At 39.3% G+C, this 25,911-nt stretch overlaps 1 protein-coding gene across 2 annotated transcripts in view; it reads right to left on the reverse strand.

Annotated features, from left to right (window-relative positions):
- TMEM182 (transmembrane protein 182) overlaps window positions 1–25,911 on the reverse strand; it is a 67,880-nt gene that overhangs the window by 39,726 nt on the left and 2,243 nt on the right. For both annotated transcript variants that reach the window (XM_079940833.1, XM_079940832.1), the window contains exons 2-3: window positions 9,559–9,658; window positions 7,806–7,904 (exon numbers count right to left, since the gene is read on the reverse strand). In XM_079940833.1, coding sequence (XP_079796959.1) covers window positions 7,806–7,878 — 73 coding nt within the window. In that variant the 5' untranslated portion in view covers window positions 7,879–7,904; window positions 9,559–9,658. The remainder of the gene's footprint in view (window positions 1–7,805; window positions 7,905–9,558; window positions 9,659–25,911) is intronic.

Genomic DNA, 25,911 nt, shown 5'->3' on the forward strand with positions numbered 1-25,911 from the left:
TATTCCTCTCCAAGCACATGACTGCCTTGTTTATCTTCTGCTGCCCACTACAGTGAAAGCCCCATGAGGGTCAGAATTTAGGGCTGACTCTGGAGCACCCAGAACAGTGCCCAACATACAACAGACACTATTTTTTTCATCAAATCTAGTTAATACTGTCTTCTAAAAAAGGGTCTGAAGCAGAAGCAATGCTGTTTAAAGATAAGCGAGGCCAAGATGGTCTCCTTGCTCCCTTTGGGTTTAAACATTCAATGTAAAAGAAGGCAGAAGGAAACTAACCATTATTTATGTGCTTTGGGGTCCAGAATTGGAGTTCGGCACAGTGTGTGGATAATATAATTCTGAAGAGGAGCTTGGGCCCTGGGTTAGAAGTGTTGGGGATGAATGTCTAGAACGTCCCAGTGGTTCCCATCAGAGGTGATTCTGTGCCCATCCAGATACCCCAGGACATCTGGAGACATTTTTGGTGGTCACACTGAGGGATGCCACCAGCATCTAGTGGGTGGAGGCCAAGGCTCCTGGTGAACACCCTACAACACACAGGACCATCCCTCCCACAGCAATCATCTGGCCCCAAATGTCGACATGCTGAGGCTGAGAAACCCTGGTCGAAGCACCAGGAGGTGCCCTATCATTCGAGGGGATTTCTACTTCTGAGTGTGGCTGACAGCTCCACAGATGTTACCAGAAGCTTCTGTCAAGGCTGCAGCCTGTCCTCTGTGAAGGGAAGCAGACCCACACCGTTGTAAATAACCAGTCTTGTTTATAGAAAGCAATTGTCCCCATTATTGGAGGGATTTACATAAACTGCCAACCAATCCTTAGATGCCCGTGACTAAATTGTAGAGAACGCAAAATAGCGCTCTCTGAAAAAGTGATTTTTAATTACAGCTTTGATGCTGGGCCCTGGAACTGAAAAGCCAACTGTACCCTCAGGAGCTGCAGCCTGGGAAGCCTGAGCGAGCTGCCCTGTGGGCAGCACTTTAACCTGAACGCAAAGAGAGCCCACACTGGGGCCACAGATGAAAAGTCAGCAGGAAACCAGGAAGTACAGCCCCCCTGAAATATCACTCTGTGTCTGTGATCATGGCTGCATGATCCCAAATGTCTGAATGAACAGTAGGAAATTAAGTGAATGTTAAGGCATTTCCAAATATCTAGGTACTTGACACTTGTGACAAAAAAAAAAAAGACGAATTGTATTTTCCATTAAACTTTGCAGAGTATGCTTTTTTCCTACACAACTAAGGCAGAGCAGAAGTATTTAAAACTATTTGGTGCATTTACAACAATGTCCAGAATCACCATATACGAACACAAAAAAAATTGCAACATAAGATCCAGCTACACTAGCATAATTGATTTGTAAGTAGAGTTGGGACGCGGGGATCCCGACGTGATTAGATTCCTATGACATGCTGATGTGTCTCTGCAATTATTTAAGAATTTACATTAACTGTTGACTCAAATCTCAATTCATTTATCTGCTGCTTAACGCTGTGGTGTATAAGGGCACTCATTTTTACGGTTTATTTCGCCTTGTAGAGTGAAGCGCGGGATGGTTTTGCGAGCACCTGGTGCTCGCTGCAAGGCTGTGCTCTTCTGGTTGCTATTCCAAGTCCCAGTGTTGGCTAATTGCAAAGGTCTCGCTTCCTCACTTCTCGCCCCCCGTGGACACCCAGTGTGAGGTTTCACATTCCTATCATCAAGCTGCTCTGCCCGCCTTTAGGGGGATCGCAGCCTTCTGACGTCTCCTGGGAGAAGAGGAGGAAGCCTGCGGTAGGGCTTGGCTCTCAGGAGGATCAGGTGACAGAACGCACAGGAAAATGGAGGGGAAAGGCATTGCCACGAAGAGAGAGCAGGGCCCTCGGGCTCCACCCAAGGGGATGGGCCGTGCACAGAAGTGGGACACAGAGCAGAAGGTCTGGAAGTCTCAGGCCAAACCAGCAGGGCCTGTGGGTATATATTTCAAAGGAGCTGACTTTATTGGCCTCTTTATGGGTCCTTGGTGGGGAGGGAGCTACCAGGGGCCACCAGAACTTTTTCATTATCAGCATGCTATCCAATTCCTCTTTGCCCCCTTCTCATTCTCATTCACTCTACACCTGCACTGAGGACCACCACGTCTTTCCCAAGACTCACCTGCGTAGGCCCCTCTGACGACACACCAGCCTGCCCACTGGCTTGCTTCTCAATACCTCTTTCTGCTTCTCCTTTCTGGACTGTCCTCGCTTCTTTCCTTCTCCTACGTATAACTGGTATTTTACCATCTTCTCTCCTATGACATTTTTTCTTGAAGATTATATCTGATATCAAAAACCATGTCTGCAATTCCTGATCATTATCAGTTGTGCTAGTTAATGTTTTTTAAATTAATCATCAGTTCTGCACATCAAGCTACTTGTTGAACTATTTCAAACTGGTATTCCACCATCAACCCAAATTTACTGTGTCTAAATCCAAACTAAATCCCCATCCTCCACTTCAAAACATGCCACCTCCTCCTGATTCTCACATTTCTATCCTCCCTACCAAATTTTCTTGAAATAATTCACAGTTCAGTGCTGGTTGGCAAGCAATTTGGTACCTTGGCACAATAACGATAATGCAATTTTATTCCTATCTTTTGATTCACCACCATTCACATTTATGAAAACATAATCCGAAGAACCAAAACAAATTATGACAAACATAACACACATAAAATTATATTTAATGTGGAGGTAGCAACTAGCATTTAAAATCTGAGAAACTATTAGGCACAAATATGGAGACATATGTGCTGACGTAAAAACAGAAAAGTGACATACATTTGCATTTATAATGATTGAAACAATGTACAATACGCACGTAAAAAAGACTGGAAAGAAATACACTAAAATAATATTTATTGTCTGGAGGAAAGTGACCATATTACCTTGATTGTATGTTGTTTAAACTGAATTACATCTTGTTCAAAAGGCAATTCCTTCATCGTCCTAGATTCCTCCAGCTTTCTTTTGTTTGGCTACCAAGTTTTACATTTAACTCTTTAAATATCACTGCTATCCATCACTCCCTTTTCATCTTTGCTGCCTCACCCTTGTCCTGCCCTGATAACTTCCAGGCAGGATTACGATGCTGGTCCCCTGAGGAGGCTCCTCTAGGTTGATCCATCAACACTCCCAGCCCTTCTCCCTTCTCCTCCTCTGCCACAGAGGCTAGAAAGTAAACAACTCCACATCCCAGCCCAACAAAGCCATGTGACATGGTTCCAATGAAGAAAGCATTGGTAGAAATCTACTGGAGAATTCTAGGGACATGTTTGCTCTTCTGAACATGGAAGAACATGACAGGGGCTATCCACCTGCCAAGGATGGTGGAAGAAAAGGTTGAAAGGGCCTGGGTCCCTGACAGCATCATTATAGCAGCTGCTTCTGAACTTCTTATTGTGGGAGAAAAATAGCCCTTATGTTTTAGTTGCTGTTTGTTTTCTGCTACTCCAGCTTGATGTGCTGCTGACTAATATCTTGCCTAGCTGCTTTCCTGCTTCTAGTCTTACATCACTCACATCACCCTATAATTTTTATGAGTGAAGGATGAACAGACCAGAAAGGAAAAGTAAATAAATAAATATTGACAATAAAAGTAAAGGACAGCTGACACGTGAAACAATGTTGAAGACCTAAAAAATTACAAAAAGTATGAAAAAAAATTTTTTAAGAGTAACCACAGTCCATTTAGTAAGGTTTAAAAAATTCCTACACACATCATTAGTTACTCAGGGCATCAGTACCAGCACCAGAGTATAGCACAGTTAGTGGAGACTCTCAAGAAATATTAATTCTACAAAAATATTCAGTCTACAGTGGATACAATGGTGAGTCAAACATAAAAGACGTCACAGCAGTGGAGCTTAGAGTTGAATCGGGAAGGAATACATGAACAAAATAATTATGCAAGTAAATGATTAAAATCTGTGCTACAAATTATCAAATTAAAGCATGGTTTTTATAAAGGAGAACCTGGTCTAGTCCAAGTATTAGTGGGGACAGGGGGACCAGGCGCTACACTAAGCTCTGCTGAGATAAATTTGAGTAGGTTACATTCTGTGCCTTTGGGGAGTTGCAATAAATAACTAAGAAGCCCAGTAAACAAACAACTACAGTTAAGTACAAGGAGCACTCCAATGGGTGTGATCAAAGGCTATGGGGACACCGAAAAGAAATGATTGAGTCACTCAAGGATTGAGTTACCCTGAAAATTAATCCACATTCAGTATATCATCACCAAATGTTACCAAATTAATGAACTATGACTGAATTTAAGCATGAAACAAACCAGAAAATCTAAATTCTGACATATCAAAAAGTAATGAAATTGTTTAATGGTCTTTGAAGCACACAGTCCTAGCTCAGAAAATAATTGTGAGAATTAGATCACCCCCTCTAAGCTTGGTCAACCATCCAAATGACTAGATTTGATCCATGATTGTATGCATTTGAGATTAAGACAAAAATAAAGGAAACAATGAATTAGACCAGACTGTATACACAAGTCAGGATCAGACAGCAAGGCAGAAAAAGCCAACATAAGTTTACTTTGTTCTTTTATTGAGATCCAACTAAAAGACTTACACTTAAAAAGATTTAATACTAAGAACTAAAATCAGCCTTTTCATTCACTGTAGTTTATAAGATTATCAATAAACACCCAGAGACTTGGACCTTACATTAGTTCTGCCAGTGATCAGCTGTGTGAAGACAGAATCACATGGTTTCTCTGAGTCTCAGCCTCCTTATCATGAAAAAGAATAATTTCATCAGTAATATCCAATAATTCTAAAATAGACTTTCCAGAAAAACCATCCACCACTGTATCATTTTCACTGATTTCAAATATTGGCTAATTGTAACTGTAAAAAATCAGGAGAATACAAAGACATTTTACCAATAATTTGCCAGGCCACGATACATCAGATTTCACAAACAATAATCTGAATTTTCCTAAGATAAGCTGGCAAATGTATAATGTCTGATAATTAAGAAGCTATGCAGCCAAAGAGTAGTTCTGGAGTCTAGTGAAGTCTATGTGGCCTCATTAAACGGGAAGCACACACTTTCAATCAGGTGGAATCTTTTTGATGAAATCTATGTCCTTCTCTTGGATAAAGGAAACAATAAAATAATCACCCAAATATAATGTCACATATCACTGTACAGTATTATGAAGATAAATGAAACTTGCATATAGTATTTCTGCTGTAGGACATACCTCTTCCCACCTCAGTCATTTTTACTTAGAGTGTTTGATAAAGTTGCTTAAAGTGAATAAGGAGTTACAATATGTGTGCCAAAGAGGAGTTTGACAATTTAAACAAAATGGAATACGGTTTTGTCAGTAGATTCAAAAAATGACACAGTAATTATATGTAATGCCACATAATAATCCGAATGTAATTGCAGTGTAATTTTTCTGACATGCATTTACTATCCTTCTCCATCGTAATTATTATGCACAGATAACGTTACCTTGTTTTTCAAGTTCTCCACTATCTCCTTGAGGTGCAAACTTTTCAAATATGTAGATTCATTTTTAAATACATGGTACTTACAATACCTATCTTATCACAGGACCTCAACATATGAGTATCAACAACAGCAATACTAATATTTATGCAAATACCTAATGTTCCAGAAAGAATGACAAGGAAGGGGTACCATTTTCATAATTTTTTGTAATGTAACTTTTTTGTAACTTTTTGTAGTATATGATAGAATGGTTTGGGACTTCCCTGGTGGCGCAGTGGTTAAGAATCCGCCTGCCAATGCAGGGGACACAGGTTTGAGCCCTGGTCTGGGAAGACCCCACATGCTGTGGAGCAACTAAGCCCGTGCACCACAACTACTGAGCCTGTGCTCTAGAGCCCGCGAGCCACAACTACTGGGCCCACGTGCCACAACTACTGAAACCCACGCATCTAGAGCCTGTGCTCTGCAACAAGAGAAGCCACTGCAATGAGAAGCCCGCGCAGTGCAACAAAGAGCAGCCCCCGCTCGCCGCAACTAGAGAAAGCCCGCGCGCAGCAATGAAGACCCAATGCAGCCATAAATAAATAAATAAATAAATTTTTTTTAAAAAATGGTTTATCCTGCTCTTCCCGTGCCATCTGTTCTCTCGTCAGTGAGAGGGTCCGTGTCATCCACGATGTAAGAGGGTCTGGCTAGTGTAAATGAGGTGCCTCATGAGGTTTTCAATGGGAAAAGCATCTCTGCTGCACATGCTTCAAGGCCGACAGCCACAGACCCTCTGAGCACACGCAAGCCTGGTGGACAAGCACAGCTGCGTCCTCACCCCTTTTCCTATCCGGACCCACACCCGCTCCAGAAAACGTCATGTTAATGCTGTGATATAAGCAGATGCTACATCCTTTGACAAACTCAGAACAAAATTATAATGTGTGGAAATACAAATTTTACATAAAGATGAAAAAATGGATGAATGATGTAAAAATTCATTAAGTTCTGTGATGGTTAATTTTATGTGTCCACTTAGTTAGACTATGGTGCCCAGCTGCTTGATCAAACAGTAGTCTAGATGCTTCTATAAAGGTATTTTTTTAGATGTGATGAGCATTTACTATCAGCAGACTATAAGTAAAGTAGATTATCCTCCAGAATGAGGGGGTCGGCCTCATCCAATCAGCTGAAGGACTTAAGAACAAAGACAGGTTTCCTGAAGAAGAAGGAACTCTCCCCAAGACTGCACCACAGATATTCTACCCGAGTTTCCAGTGTTCAGACTCAAGACCACAACATCAAGTCTTATCTGAATCTCCAGCTGCGGGCTTGCCCCAGATTTCAGACTTGCCAGCCTCCACAATAGCATGAGCCAATTCTTAAAATTTCCCCATCAATCAATCAATCAATCAATCAACCTCAATCTCTCTCTCTGTACACACACACACAAACACACACACACACACACACACACACACACACACACAATCCCCTACTGACTGTCCGGAGAATCCTGACTAATACACATTTATTCAGAATGTTAAATATATTTAGTATCTTCTTTGAAAAACATATTTTTTGGCTTTGTTTATGACATTGGTAAATTCTGTGCCAACCCTAGTTTTAAGGTTTGGATAAACAATATTAAAAACTTCATGAAACCAGCTGAGAATAAAGTTGACATATTGAGCTTATGTACTTTCTAAAATTAGATTTGTGTACACAAATATATATTGTGTACTTTCTATAGAAACTTAGTTTATATTTTCTATAGAAAAAATAGTATGAAAACATGAAAGAATTCAGGTAATCATGACTCCCAGTTAATGACATCAGACTCTACTTCTTCTATGGGATACAACACACAGCAAAGTTCAGTCATTTTGTAGAAATACAGTAGCATAATCATAATCTTATGTGTAACAACTGCAAAAAAATGTTTTAAAATCAGGGTGTATATTACAATATTTTCCATTGTCAGACCAGTTTTACATCTTAAGGAGCAGTTCTTCTTGATGTACACCACTACTTTTCATATCAGAAAACACACTTTAAAAAAAATTATCTTTATAAGTAGAAAGCAAATTACAATGGCTTTAATTTTAGACCAAAGTTGTATTTTATTAAGATTATAAATGGTGTTTTAAAAACGGCATCTTATTATTTTATATATAACAGACTGATATCAAAAAACATGTTGAAATTAAAAATGTTAAATTATTTTTTAATCGCCCACAGAAATGCTGTGGTGGGCATCTTTCAGAAAGAAAGGCCCCTCTCAGGGGCCTTGAGGAAAGAGGTACTTACTAACTGCAGAGTCATAGGAGGTCGAGTTGTGCTCTCCTCTCATGAAGGGATATGGCGACAGGTAAGCATGCATGCAGTTCTTCAGTGGTGGCTGATTGGCTAGGAAGGAGAACAAAACAAAGGCATTTGTTACTGAGAAGCTGAGTGAAGGTTTGTTCCTAACAGAAGAGAAATACAGGATCTGGGGGTACACAAGCAAAATAAAACTATAGGTTAGATCGACAAATTCAGAGAATTATTGAGTAAGGGAGGAAACTTCCTTAAAAACCTCATATGGTAAATAAAGCACAGGGGACCTGGCAAGTGGATTCATTTAAAACATCTGGCGCATGACCTAATTCAAGGGAGAGAACGCCCTTAATATCACCCCAAGATTGAAAGCACCAGATTTCATTCGTTTTCACAACTATATTCTCCAATTCCTAACATAATGCCCAGCACATAGTAGGTATTCCAAAAACAGTCATTTAAAAATCTAATAAATTTCGATTTAACCTTTATTGGTTCTAATTAATAGAAAATTTCTTCTATATTCTATTTTCAGGGAAAAGATGTAAATGATAGACCATACAAGTTAATAATTCAAGTACATTTTTAGCATTTGAAGAAACCACAAGAAAGAACTTTAATGTTGTTTGAAATCTTGAAGATTTCATCATATACCCTCTTAGGAGTAAAATACTCTTCCCTTCTCTAAGTCTTGGCAAACTCTTCCTCTTGCAAAGTCTGACCTACTCCACTTTACCAAAGTCTAAATAATCTTCACTGGCAGATCACAGGCTTATTCTCCTCCCCCAAATGACAATCAGAAACTCTATGAAATATTTCTCTCAAAATGCCATTTCATCATTACTTTGTTCCTTTTACATATGCCATTTACCGTTGACTCGTCTTCTGTGATCTCATATTTGTATGTTATATTCCATGATCTTGACTATTGTTTAAATACCATACTTTGATTTATCACAGGAGTATTTTGATAAGAAGACTGATAATTTCAACCCACAATAAGTCTGAGGGTAATAAACAGTTCTTTCATTGCTGGATGCAATAAGATAAAGGCTAGCTATTTTCAGTGAATTGATTTTCAAAGATTAACACAATATAGAAAAAGCAGTTGAAAGAATGCATCATATTTTTAAGGAGCTATTCTACTTCAAAAAAGAACTTTAAAGTTTCTATGAGAGAATGGAAACATCAAAAGCAAAGCATTTCTGAATATTGCCCACAAACTTGGTTTAAGCCCAAACAGAGCAAGCTTTCATCTGCCACTGCTGATCACTGTTTTGTTATAAAGAAGATTTTTTTAAACTTTGAAGCTATTAATATAAAATAATACATCTTTAATTCTGGATTTTTAAACTTGGGATTTCAAGCCCCCCAAAATAGCCAAAAGAAATAAAAGCATTTATTTGCAACATAGCAATAATAGACACTCGAAAAAAATACTATAGATAATATCTGTTTTGTTTGTTAGGGCTGGTGTATTTTAAACTTGAGCGAGGAAACAGCGGATTATTCAATTCTGCCATAAGTATTCAGACTCCAATTTCATGTTAGAAAATAAAATAATTATTCCTATAGCCATTTCTACTTAATAAAAAGGAATCACTTTATGAACATTTGGAAGATATCCTACTGAGATTCTACAACTAAGAATCCAATCCTATTTTATAAGTGACATGCACCAAATGAGAAACTGTTCATTTTTATTTTAAAGCCAAGGGGGAAAATAAAGCTGAATTCCACTTACTGTACCAGAACTGCCAGATATTGGAATCATTCTCTTCCACAATCCCATTAAACCAACATCTCCAGAAGAATCCTTCATGGTGGAAAGTGACGTTTTCTATCTGTACAGAACGCAAATGAAGTAACTTGCCATCAACACAAGGAACATAATCTAAACAGTTACCTCCAGGAAATTTTTTAAGCAATGTATTTTTTCCCAAGTAATGATGATCAGTAGCTTTCTACATATCTCTTCTATGAAGAAAGAGACATTCCACTACCATTTTCGGATTTCAAGAGGATACATAAAGCTATGCTCGTTACTATCGAGTACAACAATATTTTGAAGAAGAAACGCACATTCTGTTCACCTGAACACTTTCCCACTTCAGTCGCAAGAAGCCAATAATCTGATCCAAAAGCCACCAAAAAGAGTAAAACCCCCAAAGCACCAAAGAGAGCCCCAAAGAAGATGGCAATGTTTAGTCTCATTTTCAATTCACTGGCTTCCCTTTAAATAAAATAAGAAAATAAAAAATAGCTAACACCTAGCTCCTCAACCAAAAAGAACAAAGATTTTTGAACAGGCAGAATCTTCTTGAGAAGTGTCTCTTAGCTTCTGTTTCGGTGGCTTCGCACTCGCACCCAGCCGGTGGATTTGTATTGCCTTTGCTCTGCCCTGGAGGGACTCCAGCCCAGCAGCTGAGAATGGCTGACTATTTTAGGATACTGATTGAGGAGCTGTCTCTCTCCCATGGGGATCAAAAAATAACTGACCTTCCCCTGACTGTGGAGGGCAGTATCAGGAGCTGGCCAGAATCATCGTTACTGCTGCTGGGTAATCCATAGAAGTGGAAAGAAGACGGAATGGTATGAGGTCATTGACGGCACTGGCCCAAAGTCTTAAGTGTCTGAACAAGCTCCTCTTAATCCAGAATGACCATTACAAACCCAAAGACACTGAAGACTCTCTTTGAAGATATATAAACCGCAGCTATAAAGAACCACAAAGACCTCTCTTGGATATAACTGAGGTTGTAATTAGTATCTTAATCCTTTTTGGATATTTGTGGGATATGACATAATTAGTGGGTTGACAGATCTAACGTAACAGCAAGTACAATTCAGATTTTAACCTATACATTCATAAGTGTATTTAAAAGATCAAGAATATGGTAACATAACCTACTTAAAGTAGAAAAAAATACTTTTATGTAGCATACACTATGACATAAAAACAGCACTTTATATAGCAGCTCCCAGATCTTGCACAAGTTATTCCAAATAATCATCTCAAAAGTGCACTAATGAAAAAAAAGTCTCAAAAATATATTACTTTCTGGATTAGGATGAAAGAATGTGGTCTACTTTTTGTTTCCTTCATTTTAAATATTCAACCTCCTCAAAATATGGATCTTACCTGATACCCATACAAGTCACCAAATAGCAATGAATCTATACTTTCTTCATGTCTATCCTCTATAGCTCACTTCTTTGTTTTTGTTCCATGTCTAACTATGCCCGAGAGCATTTTTTTAAGTATTTGTGTAATATTTTAAAACTTTCAGTCTCTATAGCTATTGGTTTTTATAATCCCAGTTGTAACACAGGTCACTGCATCTTTTCAAGAGGCATCTGAACTCTACTGACTTCCTTCACCACTTCTGTTTGACATGGGATAGATCCTTAGATAATGAAATTAGCAAGGGCAAAAAGACAACTCCTTAGTAAGGATGTAGGGCCTTGACCAGCTCCAGCTATATGCAATCAGAAGTGCCCAAGAGTCATGAATGGAATTCTAAGTCATAGAATCTTTTTTTCTTGAATTTTATTTCATTTTTTTATACAGCACGTTCTTATTAGTTATCTATTTTATACATATTAGTGTATGTATGTCCATCCCAATCTCTCCCAGTTCATCCCACCACCACCACCCCACACACTTTCCCCCCTTGGTGTCCATACGTTTGTTCTCTACATCTGTGTCTCTGTTTCCGCCTTGCAAACCCGTTCATCTGTACCATATTTCTAGATTCCACATATATGTGTTAATATACGATATTTGTTTTTCTCTTTCTGACTTACTTCACTAAGTCATAGAATCAGTGACTGTGAGGGTTAAATGGAATTTGAGAGTACATCTGTGCTGATCTCTCATCTAATGCTCAAATCTCCTTTATAAGATTCTGCAGATCAACAAGCCATGCCATTTTCAGCCGTTTCATTTAAGGACATCAATAATGTCCATAGCTCTGCCTTAATTTCTGCCCCAAACTCCTCCCCTAAAGGTTCCAGTCTTAATCGTATCCTGTCCCCCAAGGCTGTACAGCATGTTTAAACTCTGTCGTATGACAGAGCTTTCTGATATTTTGAAGAAGCAATCATTTCGTGCCTCCCTCCAACCCCACTCCACCCCTTAATATAGGTCTTCATTTTTCTAAGCTAAACATCCCATTCCTTTAAACATCCCTTAGACTGGAACAACTCCCAATCTCCTTGCTGTTCTGATTCTTTGCTACAATCTGCAAGTACTTGATTGACGTGAGGCATAGCGAAATATTCCGGGTAGAATCTAACAAAGTTAATATCACCACCTTTCTTATTTGGATGCTGTGATGAGCAGAATAATGGGTTCCCAAAGATATCCATACCCTAATCCTAAATATAATCACGTAACCTGTGAATGTGTTACCTTACATAGCAATATCCTGGATTATCCAGGTTGACCCAATCTAATCACACAAATCCTTAAAAGAAAAGCAGAGACTCTTTCCTGACAGTACTCAGAGAAAGAAATGTGACCACAGAAAAAGGGTTGGAGAGTCGCTGGTTTAAAAATGTGGGAAAGAGACCACACGCCAAGGATTGTGGGCAGCTTCTAGAGGATGGAAGAGGGAATAAAACAGATTCTCTCCAAGAGCCTCCAGGAAGGACTGTTGCCCTACCAACACCTTGACTTTGGGGATTTCTGACCTCTGGAACTGCAGGATAGTAAATCTGAGTTGTTTTTAAGCCACTGACTTTGTGTTAATTTGTTACACTGTTACAGCAGCAATAGGAAACTAACAAAGATGCTGTTCTATAATTAATACAATATAAGATCAAATTAAGGGGGTTTTTGGGGGGGGAATGCATCTTCAAGAAGTGCTTACTGAGAACTTGCGAGGGTCCAGGCATTTTATCAGATACGCAGGGCCTGACCTTGAGGAGTTCATGAGCTAGTGAGAAAAAAAGATTCTTCAGAATGAGGTGCCTAAGGTTGTAATAAGCTTCTGGCCGCCCCAGTCACAGCCTCCTGCTCAGCCACACCCCCTCCCAAGACGACTGTGGTTGTGGTTTTGCAGCTTTACTGTAGGTGACAATGCTGTTGTTTGCAGAGGAAGAGGAATCCTTTTAGGAAGGTTTTATTTATTTTATTTATATTGTAATGACATGTAAAAATCCATGCATTAATACTAAATCTTTAACACACACACATTCACAAACACATACACAAACAACTGGATTTTTAAAATAAGTAGAAAGAGTGCAGGATCTATTATTGCTACAGTTCATCTCAATTTTGGTTTCGGTCACAAACAAAAAATCGTCTTTCTGGATGAGATCTATCAACTAATATTTTTTCACCATGTTTTGGTGTATCCAAAAAGGTATACGCATCATTATCAAAACGTATATTTATCAAAGCAGCTACTAATGTAACCAATCTAATTGTTTCCAACCATTCGTTCGTGGGCATCCATTTGAGAAAGATATCATAGACTACTTCCGACATCATCAAACTGAACTTCTTTAGCTCAGTTATCCTCAGTGCTTCTCACAGTGCTTGACACACAAGGGGCACTAAGATAAAAAGAAAAATCCATTTGTATTAGGACTCTTGGCTGTGATACAAATACGTAGCTTCCTGAGCTAGCCAACTGGTAATCCATCAAGAAGAAATGGCTCTGATCTGGCCTGCTGTTTGTGAAACTTGGAGAAGTGGATTTTAGCAGGGTCTGTGCTTCCTCTGTAGATAACCTCCCTATCAAACTACCACTGGCATTTTTCACAGAACTAGAACAAAAAATTTCACAATTTGTATGGAAACACAAAAGACTCCGAATAGCCAAAGCAATCTTGAGGAAGAAAAACGGAGCTGGAGGAATCAGGATCCCTGACGTCACACTATACTACAAAGCTACAGTAATCAAGACAGTATGGTACTGGCACAAAAACAGAAAGATAGATCAATGGAACAGGATAGAAAGCCCAGAGATAAACCCACGCACATATGGTCACCTTATCTTTGATAAAGGAGGCAGGAATGTACAGTGGAGAAAGGACAGCCTCTTCAATAAGTGGTGCTGGGAAAACTGGACAGGTACATGTAAAAGTATGAGATTAGAACACTCCCTAACACCATACACAAAGATAAGCTCAAAATGGATTAAAGACCTAAATGTAAGGCTAGAAACTATCAAACTCTTAGAGGAAAACATAGGCAGAACACTCTATGACATAAATCACAGCAAGATCCTTTCTGACCCACCTCCTAGAGAAATGGAAATAAAAACAAAAATAAACAAATGGGACCTAATGAAACTTCAAAGCTTTTGCACAGCAAAAGAAACCATAAATAAGACCAAAAGACAACCCTCAGAATACGAGAAAATATTTGTAAATGAAGCAACTGACAAAGGATTAATCTACAAAATTTACAAGCAGCTCATGCAGCTCAATAACAAAAAAACAAACAACCCAATCCAAAAATGGGCAGAAGACCTAAATAGACATTTCTCCAAAGAAGATATACAGATTGCCAACAAACACATGAAAGAATGCTCAACATCATTAATCATTAGAGAAATGCAAATCAAAACTACAATGAGGGGCTTCCTGGTGGCGCAGTGGTTGAGAGTCCGCCTGCCAATGCAGGGGACACAGGTTCGTGCCCTGGTCTGGGAAGATCCCATATGCCACGGAGCGGCTGGGCCTGTGAGCCACGGCCGCTGAGCCTGTGCGTCCGGAGCCTGTGCTCCACAACGGGAGAGGCCACAACAGTGAGAGGCCCATGTACCGCAAAAAAAAACAAAAACAAAAAAAACAAAAAAACTACAATGAGATATCATCTCACACTGGTCAGAATGGCCATCATCAAAAAATCTAGAAACAATAAATGCTGGAGAGGCTGTGGAGAAAAGGGAACACTCTTGCACTGCTGGTGGGAATGTGAATTGGTACAGCCACTATGGAGAAGAGTATGGAGGTTACTTAAAAAACTACAAATAGAGCTACCATATGACCCAGCAATCCCACTACTGGGCATATACCCTGAGAAAACCAGAATTCAAAAAGAGTCACGTACCAAAATGTTCATTGCAGCTCTATTTACAATAGCCAGGAGATGGAAGCAACCTAAGTGTCCATCATCGGATGAATGGATAAAGAAGATGTGACACATATATACAATGGAATATTACTCAGCCATAAAAAGAAACAAAATTGAGTTATTTGTAGTGAGGTGGATAGACCTAGAGTCTGTCATACAGAGTAAAGTAAGTCAGAAAGAGAAAGACAAATACCGTATGCTAACACATATATATGGAATCTAAGAAAAAAAAAAGTCATGAAGAACCTAGGGGTAAGACGGGAATAAAGACACAGACCTACTAGAGAATGGACTTGAGCATATGGGGAGGGGGAAGGGTAAGCTGTGACAAAGTGAGAGATTGGCATGGACACATATACACTACCAAACGTAAAATAGATAGCTAGTGGGAAGCAGCCGCATAGCACAGGGAGATCAGCTCAGTGCTTTGCGACCACCTAGAGGGGTGGGATAGGGAGGATGGGAGGGAGGGAGACGCAAGAGGGAAGAGATATGGGAACACATGTATATGTATAACTGATTCACTTTGTTATAAAGCAGAAACTAACACACCATTGTAAAGCAATTATACTCCAATAAAGATGTAAAAAAAAAAAAGAATCCATAGTAGACTCTTATTTAGAAATAAAATAGAACTATCCAGGGGTCAAAAAGTATCTTTCTTCTTTAGAAAACTGGACCATTTGTCTACCATTTGAAACTCCTAATTTACCATGATTCCTAAAATGCTCCCAGCAATCATTCAGTATCTCTTCCCCAGGTTCTCTCGGCAGCTTAAAAAACTGTCTATACTCCAGGGTGATTGTTAAACAGCTGCTGTGTCCTCATGATCTCTTTACAAATTCAGACGTTGGATCTTTTCCCTTTCAGCCTCTTTTCTAGACCAGGTGATGAGGGGAGACAGACATACCTTAGCACCAACCTCAACTCACAGTAATCCTATAATAGAACAACTCCATGGCTACTGTACGTGCCCACTCCTTTAGTGAATACTGAATCTGTTTTACGCTGATATGATTGTCACAGTGAATCTGCAAGAGCACAAGCATAAGCATGGTGTCTCAGGTTCAATCCTGTGGGAGACCTTGATGGTCAGAAATGTAAATGGAGGAGAATGATAATAACTAATACTCATGAGCATCTACTGTGTGCAGACACCATCCCAAGCATATTAGATGCCTTGAGTACAAGTAAGTCTTCAGTAGGTAGAATATGAAATAATCCATGTCTTGGGTGGGAATTTCAGCATCTAAAGGTCTTCTTGGTAGGAGTTAAAGATGTTCCTGGTCGCATGTAGAAGGCCAGAGGTAAGCAAAGAGAGCTCTGCATGGGGTCCCACTGCCAAAGGCAATTCACAATAATTTGTTTATAACTTTCAGTCTGTCCTCTGGATCCCTGAGGCTCCATGAGAAGGCAACGTGGCTGACTGAGGACCAGGAAATGACCCTCTAGGATCCGGTGAACCTGGGACAAGAACAGGAACTGCAGGGACCAGCTCTCATTCCCACGTTCTCCCTTGTTACTGGTATTTCAGAACGAGTATTTCATTGAATTAAGAAGAGGCGGACTTTCCTTTCACAGATGACTGATACTGGGCAAACGGTTCAACTCTGAGTCTCTGAGGTTTTTTTTTTTTTTTATTGGAGTATAATTGCTTTACAATGGTATGTTAGTTTCTGCTTTATAACAAAGTGAATCAGCTATACATATACATATATCCCTATATCCCCTCCCTCTTGCGTCTCCCTCCCTCCCACCATCCCTAAGGATGGCACTCTTCTGAGACATTATGTCTGTTAACCTGTTCATTCTCACGACTCCCAGTGTACAAGCCAGGAGACCGAGGCGCAGTGACATACGCCCCTGCCCAGGGTTGCCTAGGCAGGAGGTGGGGCTGGCACGTGGTTACCATTCACTGAGTGTTGTCTTAATGAATGAACAGGGAGGTATTTAGGACAGGTTTCTCTGAGTTTTTTTAATACAGAAAATGGGAACAACGCTTCGGAAGATGATTGGGGGTATCAAGTCAGAGGACGTGCATCAGAGGGGCTGGTGCACCACACACATTAGGCTTCTCTTCTATCCTGCCTTTAGCTGGGGATCATTCTTGATGAAAAAAATATATTTTTAAAAAGAAAAGAAAAGAAAACTCCCTATGCTAGCATCCCAGATCTGACTCAGGTTTATTCCCACAGGCTAACTTCTCACCAAGGGCTCCCAGCCCTCCTCTCATCCATACACACCATCCTCCCTCCTAGGTCACCAGCAGTTCCCCAAATCCCTGCCCATTCTGCTCCCCTCAGATGAGAAGTCCCTTCTCTTCCTCCTGGCTGATGAACTCTTCATTAATCCATTCCACAAACATTCACCATTATGCTGCGGTGTGCAATATGTTCTTCTAAGTGTTGAGTTACCATCCGCACTCTCCAAGGAGACTGCATTATACACCCTATACCACTTTCCCATATATTTAACTACACTCCTGCCCTTCTAGACAGTTGTCAATTCCTGTGTCTTGAAAAAAACTGGGTCAAGAAATTTTGTTCAATGAATAAATTAATAATGAATGAACAAATGTCCCATGGACAATCTGCCCCATTATCCTTCAAGATGTTACTGGGGACACTGGTCCCAACATCTACAGTGTCCCATTATGAAGACCTGGAGGAAATTTCTGGATGCTAAAAAAATGTTGTGTTTCCACAGAGCACTACTGTTATTTGTCATCTTAGAGACACTATACTTGATTCATTTGACAAATGCATATGACTTGCCTGTTCTAAGACAGGGTGCTGTGTCCTAGAACCGTGACAGTGAATAAAATGTGCTCTCTACCCTCAACGAGCTTAATTCTCATGGCACTGAGAGTACTTTTCTTCGTTTTGGTACCTGGAAAGCTCGGGGGCAAATGTGCAAAAGGTGATGTCCCAGCTTCCTGCTTCCCTCCCCTACCCCGACTTCCTCAGTTTCCTTTCTGTGTGCCCCTGACTTTCTCTCTCTCTCACACATGTTTTTAACCTATTATTTTGTATGTGTTTATGTAAGCAGCTTCAAATACTTTTGAGAACAACATAAAGACTAAACAGTGAAGCAAACAAACATAGACACTTTGTGAAATCAGATATGAGAAGTCACCATGTATCAGCTGCGTTTTTCCATTCTGAAAGATCCTTGAATTCTCTGTTCATCCCTGCCTTTTTTCCCGTCATTCTGATTATTTCTACTGTCATAATTTCACTTGGCAATCCTCCCGACTTCCTGGAAATAGCATCCCCTTTAGAGTCTCTTGTCATTGAGAGAAATTATGGCAAAAATGTTTTTAATTTTTCAATCTAAAAAATCTATAGTCAACCTTTTAAAATCTTGAGGATACAAAGATCATTAGCATTCCAAGGCGGTGTGGTAAATTTTTTTTTAACAGATTAAATAAAACTTGACAACCAAAGGCTAGATGACCATAGACAATAGAAGGCTTTGCCTATTTTGATTAAATGTCTTTTTATTTAGTTAACTGTGTTTTTTATCGATAAATACACTAAAACTTAGCAGAAATCCCAAGCCATGCTTAATTTGTGAGTGACAAGGAGCAAAATATTTTTTTCTAAGGTCATAATTTCTAATCCTGATATTGTAATAGTCTTAATTATCTCAAAATATCTCATGAAACTATCTAAACATTCTCCAGAAAAATTAATTCTGGTTCACTTTAGTTTAAAACAAATGCAAGAATGGCTCACCATCCAAAAGTACTGAACAAATGTGTAAACAAATATACAAATCAAACTTTCAGAAAACTGGAGTGGTTTTTTGGAGATTTTCGGGTAGATTCTTTTTTGTCTTGGAATAATATATTGCAGAACCACAATACTTATCTGCCATTCCAACATGCAAAATTTCTGAACACCAAAAGCTTTAGCAAAGCAAACCTGATTGGCATGAGGGTGCACATAAGCTATCGTGTGAATTCTTACATATTTGACTTCACAAGCATGAATGTGTTTGATTACAGGGCTCGCCAGGTTCCACGGGGGGTGTTAAGTAATGTACGGTATATGCATGTTGCTACTTTTTCAAAATCCTCAAAATTCTGAGTTCTAAATACACCTGGCCCTCAAGGTTACGTATAAGGTTACATATAAGGCCCTCAAGGTTACATATAAGGGATAGTGGCCCCACAGTCCTAGACACAAGGCAATAGACTAAATGATGACCCTAAAATTAATTGTTTTCCCTGTGATCACGATTGAAACAGATTTTTCCTGCCCATGAACCATTACTATATGTCTCTGTGACTCTAATGACCTTTGTAAATCTGTTCTGTGTTACGGTTCTGGGTTCTTGTGTGTCATCCTCCCTGCTACCTCCCCCATCCAACAATATGACAATAGGACCACAATCTGGAATTTTAAGAGATTATTTTCACAAGCCTTCTCATCTTACACAGAGTACAGGAACAACATATAAACTCTATGGGGGTGATAAGAGGTTCTGTTTTTGTTTACTGCTACATCCCTAACACGTAGCACAATGCTTTATGTACGTGCTCAGTAAAAACTTAGCTGACCAAGCAGCAATCTTACTGAGTTGAATTAAATTGGGTTGAACATTGCCATCTGCTGGCCACAGTAAAAAATTGCATTCCATGGTACACTATGGTCCACTGGGATTTTTATATAATGCAAATATTGTAGAGCAAGGATTTGCTATTGGGATTTTTATATCACACAAATACTGTAGTGCAAGGATTTCCTATTTTCACAGGATATGATGCTGAACAGCCTTAACTAAGATGATGCCATCAAAGCACCAAGGCCCTGATAAATACTTATGCTGAACACAACTGTATCAGGATCCACAGGCTCATTCACTTCATTAATGTGGGCAATTTACACTCCACCAAATTAAGAGCTACTTACACAAGTAACTCAAACAAAGGGAGTTCTATTACAAAAATATCTTTCACTTTGTAAAAGTGTCCGACGCCTAGCTCCAAGTTCAATTCCCATAAAGAACTCTTAGTGCACTTAAGTGCATTAACTCTTGAAAGGCACAAAAAACTTGGAACTTATTTTTTTAAAAACCTGCCTTCAATTGCAATCAACACACCAAAAAACATTTCAGAAACAAAACTGAGGACAAAGGGGAAATTTTCTGATACATAAAAATAGAAATGAAAATTATGTAACCATAGGAATGTATTATATAAACAAATACACATTTAACGATTATAATTTTGATTTAATTTACTCATCCCTTTGTCTCGTTGTATTTCTTTCTGAGGGTACACGTATATTCCATATACCAGAAGCCTGTGAATGAAAAGGTTCCCCTCTCTGGTCTCCTGGCTGTCAAAGTGCTTTGCATGAATCTTGCACACATGACTTGAGTCTTAATCTAGAGAAAGACACTTTTATTTATCCTTGGCTCTGGGGATGTTGCCTTCCCCTTAAATACCTTTGCCACTGGATCTTTCTTTATTTGTAAAGATGAAGATGGACTTTTACATTTCCATTCCTAAGACTTTTCCAAGAAGGGATTTGTGAAAAGCTCAAATGAGCCCCAGGTCTGTGAGCCAGCACAGGTCGACCCCAAAGGAAAGACAATCCAATTCATGAGAGAGTGTGGGAGGCAGGGAGAGACACACCCGGGTGACCTTAGTGCCCCCTGAGGGTCTCGTCGGGGGGAAAGTAGCTGGTGTTGCATTGGTGTGAAATTACAGTCAGAATGCAGGCAGAGGGTCTGATCGCTGCAGGTGCTACAGACTTCCCTTCATGTCCCGCTCAGCCAAGTCCCTTAAGTTCTATTTAATTTAATTACACGTGTGGTAAGGGGTTAAGGGAGGACTTATCAGCATACTCAAATAGCACAAAAGCTAAATAATAAAAAAGACAACAGCGACAAAATAATAACACCCAGCACTCACTTTGTCCTGAGCATTAGTCTAAGAGCTTTGGGCTTATTAGGCCATTTACCCTCCACAATAACCCACTGTGATAAGTGCTGTGGTTTCCCCCGTTTCATCATCGAGAAAATCAAGGCAACTCTGAATCTCTCTATGGCAGAGTTCGTTATTGCGGACTGATTTGTTACTCGTCCCCAAATTCATCTGTTGAATCCCTGACCACCACTGTGACTACATATGAATCAGGACCCATGAGGAGGTAATTCCGGTTAAATGAGGTTGTAAGGGTGAGGCCTTAACGTGTCACCCCAGAACACGGAGATAAAGTCAAGAGTTAGATGCTCTAGGCAGATCTCAGTTCAGCATCAGTTGTCAAAGAAATACTACAATGTGGAAAAAGCAATAAGGCTTCCATTTCCATCCTGGAGTTTATAGAGAACTGGGAAGAGCATTCTGCCACCTTCTCCGCAAGTAAAAGGTGAGACTAACTTCAAATGCATGACTTTTCTTGAACCCATGGGAGAATCAAGGTCTCAGGTAAACAATCAAACAACTTGTGTTTCTGAGGAAAACTTGTCTTTCTTCTGTGGGAAGAAAAGGGACCCAAGCTTTGGGGAAATGCAGAATGGCAAGCATGTAAGTTCCTAAGAATATTCAGCTAAAAAGTTCTAATGATTTGCATTTCTCTAATAATTAGTGATGTTGAGCATCTTCTCATGTGCCTCTTGGCCATCTGTCTGTCTTCCTTGGTGAAATGTCTATTTAGGTCTTCCACCCATTTTTTAACTGGATTGCTTGTTTTTTTGATATTGAGCTCCATGAGCTGTTTGTATATTTTGGAGATTAATCCTTTGTCTGTTGTTTCATTTGCAAATATTTTCTCCCATTCTGAGGGTTGTCTTTTTGTCTTGTTTATGGTTTCCTTTGCTCTGCAAAGGCTTTTAAGAGTAAGTAAGTCCCATTTTGGAATATTACTCAGCCATAAAAAGAAACGAAATTGAGTTATTTGTAGTGAGGTGGATGGACCTAGAGTCTGTCATACAGAGTGAAGTAAGTCAGAAAGAGAAAAACAAATACCGTACGCTAACGCATATAAATGGAATCTAAAAAAAAAAAAAAAGGTACTGATGAACCTAGTCGCAGGGCAGGAATATAGAGGCAGACACAGAGAATGGACTTGAGGACATGGGGTGGGAAGGTGAAGCTGGGGCAAAGTGACAGTAGCATCGACATATATACACTACCGAATGTACAATAGTTGGCTGGTGGGAAGCAGCTGCATAGCACAGGGAGATCGGCTCGGTGCTTTGTGACCACCTAGAGGGGTGGGATAGGGAGGGTGGGAGGGAGGCTCAAGAGGGAGGGGATATGTGTATGCATATAGCTGATTCACTTTGTTGTACAACAGAAACTAACACGGTATTGTGAAGCAGTTGTACTCCAATAAAGATCTATTTTTAAAAAAAAAAGGTCTAATGAATCAATACAGGCCAAGTGTGGTCAGCATGAAGACCCTGCAGGTCCCAATAAAGGAGGATTTGATGAGCTTACTTTTCCTCAACAATCCTTGAGATCCTTTCCCATCTCGGTATTGGCTGGGAGAGCAGAAAAGCAAGCACTGCCAAACCACTGACCTCCCTCCCCTATGGAACAAAAGCCTTAATCTGCATGGGGAAGAGCAACAAAATTGTCACATTAGGGCACTGGTGGAAACCCTCTGTAGCTGAGTGAGACAAGAGGTTAATAAAACAAGAAAGAAAGGGATAGAGAGAGAAAGAAAGGAAGGAAAGAAGGGAGGGAGGAGGAACTTTCTCCCCCTGAGAGAGAAGCAGGACTATGCACAGAGCATGCAGAATTGTACAGAAACTACTCTGTATGAATCCATAATGGTGGATACAGATCCTGATACATTTGTCCAAACCCATAGAACATGTAACACCGCGAGTGAACCCTTAAGTAAACGAGGGACTCTGGGGGATATAACTACCAGTCAGTGTAGGTTCACTGACTATAAGAAAAATACCACTGTGGTGCAGGACGCTGACAATCAGGGAGGCTGGGTTTGTGTGTGTGGATACAGAGGATATATGGGAACTCTCTGTATTTCATGCTCCATTTTTCTGTGAACCTAAAACTGATCTAAATAATAAAGTCTACTAAAAAGAAAACAACCAAAAAAAAACCTCTGTCCCTAAGAGAGGAGCTGGAATATGTGATGCCAGGCCCAGCACTACAGCTGAAAGAGGGATGGGAGCATTTGTGAAGGCTGCACCCCCAAGACTCAGGTTCGCAGGGCCCGTCTAAGACAGAGCCTGGCTGAGACACAGTTATCGGAGAATGCTCCCCTCCCCTGCCGGCCACCAACATGCCAACGTCAAGTACAAAAAACACTGGAATACACCTAGAACTGTAACAGAAATTTGGCACTGCAGGCATTAGGTACTGGATAACTCTGTTGTGGAGGGTGGGGTGCTGCCCTATGAGTTGTAGGCTATTCATCAGTATCTCTAGTCTCTATTCACTAGACGCCAGTAGCACACCCCAAATTCAAAGATGTCCCAGGCAGCGCCAAATGTCCCCAGGAGGCAAAATCACCGTACTTGAGAAACACTGCACTAGAGAAAGGTCAAGAGTATGGTGTCTGGAGGGCAACCACGGCAACAACAAACTACAGTCTCAGACCACTCTCGACCAGATTAACACACACCCTCACACTGAAGGACTGGCAGGAGGAAAAGTGTGTGTATATATACGTACTAGTATAATTTCACTATTACTGTCCTATACAACATGCCAAGCTTTCAACAAAATATTACAGGAACGTGAAAAGCAAGAAAAACCAGTCTGAGTTCTACTTCCAGAATGACAGTCAGGGCAGTTCCACGGATCCATTCCCCAGTGAAACTAGTATAACTCGTGAAATCTATTTAAAACATCTGACCATTTAAAGTCTAAGAAAATTGTCCTAAAAGCAAAGAGCAAATGAAGAAACCTTTATTCAAAAAAATCTACTTAAATTTTGACAAGAACAGCAAGAGTCCTTGACATTTTAGCCATGGCCCACTCCCTCCTTATCTCGCAAAATTTACAAAAAATAGTAATTCACAATAGACTACAGGCCTAAATGTAAGAGCTAAAACCATATAACTCTTAGTAGAAAACACGGGTATAAATATTCATGACCATTAATTAGGCAATGATTTCTTATATGTCACAGCAAAAGCACAAGCAATACAAAAATTAGATAAACTGGACATTATCAAAATAAACTTTTGTTCATTAATGGACACTATCAAGTAGGTGAAAAAATAACCCTCAGACTGGGAGAAATATTTGCAAAGTATATATATCTGATAAAGGACTCATATCTAGAATATATAAAGAACTCTTACAACTCAATAATAAAAAGACAAACAACCAGTTTAGAAATGGGCAAAGTGTCTGAACAGACATTTCTTCAAAGAAGATATGCAAATGACCCATTAGCACATGAAAAGATGCTCAATATTATCGCCCATCAGGGAAATGTAAATCCACAATCATTAGATAACAAGTGTTGATGAGGATGTCGAGAAATTAGAACACTCATATATTGCCGGTAGAAAACAGTTTGACAGTTCCTCCACGTTTAAACGTAAAGTTACCAAATGACCTAGAAGCTCCACTGTGAGAGAAATGAAAACACATATCTCCACAAAAACTTGTACACAAATGTTCACAGCAGCATTATTCATAATATCCAAAAATTGGAAACAACCCAAACGTCCATCAACTAATGAAGGAATAAATAATATGTGGTATAACCATGCAATGAATGTTATTTAGCATCCATGCTACCATATGGATGAACTATGAAATCATTATACTAAGAGAAAAAAAAGTCACAAAGGAACACGTATTATAAAATTCCATGCATTCTGAAATATCCAGAATAAGCAAATATAGAGTCAGAAAGTACATTAGTGGTTACCTAAGCTTTGGAGGGCTGGGGGTTTGGAGGGTTATGCTTAAGATGTGCAGGTTTTCTTTTTGGAGTGATTAAGATATTTGAAAATTGATTTTTGTGATGGTTGCACAATTCTGTAAATATTTTAAAAGTTATTGAATTACACATGTTAAACAGGTTGATTGTGTAGTATGTGAATTATATCTCAGTAATGTTGTTTAAAAAAAAAGAAAGAAAAAACACAGTCTGAAGAGACAAAGCAATCGTCATAACCAAACCCAGATATGACACAGATGTTGAAATTATCACACAATGAAACTAAAATAATTATGATAAATATGTTAAAGATTATGTTGGAAAAGGTAGACAATATTTAAGACCAGATAGGCATCTTCAGCAGAGATGTAAACTGTAAGAAAAAATCAAATGCAAATTCTAGATATCAAAACACAATAACAGAGATGGTGATTGTCTTCGACAATTTCATCAGCAGACTAAACACAGACAAGGGAAGAATCAGTGAACTTGAAGATAGATCAAAAGAAATTATCCCAGCTGAAATATGAAAAGAAAAAAAGAGTGAAAGAAAAAACTAAACAGAACACATCATTCAAGGTCTAATGGGTAATAGCATTAGGTCATGCTACTGCATCACTGGAGTCCCGGAAGTACAAGGCAGAAAATGGGGCAGAGGAATATCTGAAGAAATATGGCTGAAAATGTTCCTAAATGAGAAACACAGCAAATAACAGATCAAAGAAACTCAGACAGTATAAAGCAGGATTAATACCGAAATAGAAAAAGCACACAAGTAGGCCTATCATATTCAAACTGCTGAATATCAAAGAAAAAGATAAAATCTTAGAGGCAGCCAGAGGGAAAAAGCAAATTACCTACAGAAGAACACAGCAGAGGTATCATCAGATAATATACAAGGATGAAAACAATAGAGTGAAATCTTTTAAGGACTGAATGAAGAAAAAACCCACATCTCACTCTAGAATTCTATACCCTTTAAAAGTAAAGGAAAAAACAAGCCTAGTCATACAATAAAAACAGGGGGAATTCATTGCCAGCACATAAGATAAGAAATGTTAAAAGAAGTTCTTCAGGAAGAAGGAATGTGATATAGATCAGAAAGTTGGTTCTAAACAAA

Source organism: Stenella coeruleoalba (assembly GCF_951394435.1).
Source record: "Stenella coeruleoalba genome assembly, chromosome: 13".
NCBI classification, from domain to species: domain Eukaryota; kingdom Metazoa; phylum Chordata; class Mammalia; order Artiodactyla; family Delphinidae; genus Stenella; species Stenella coeruleoalba.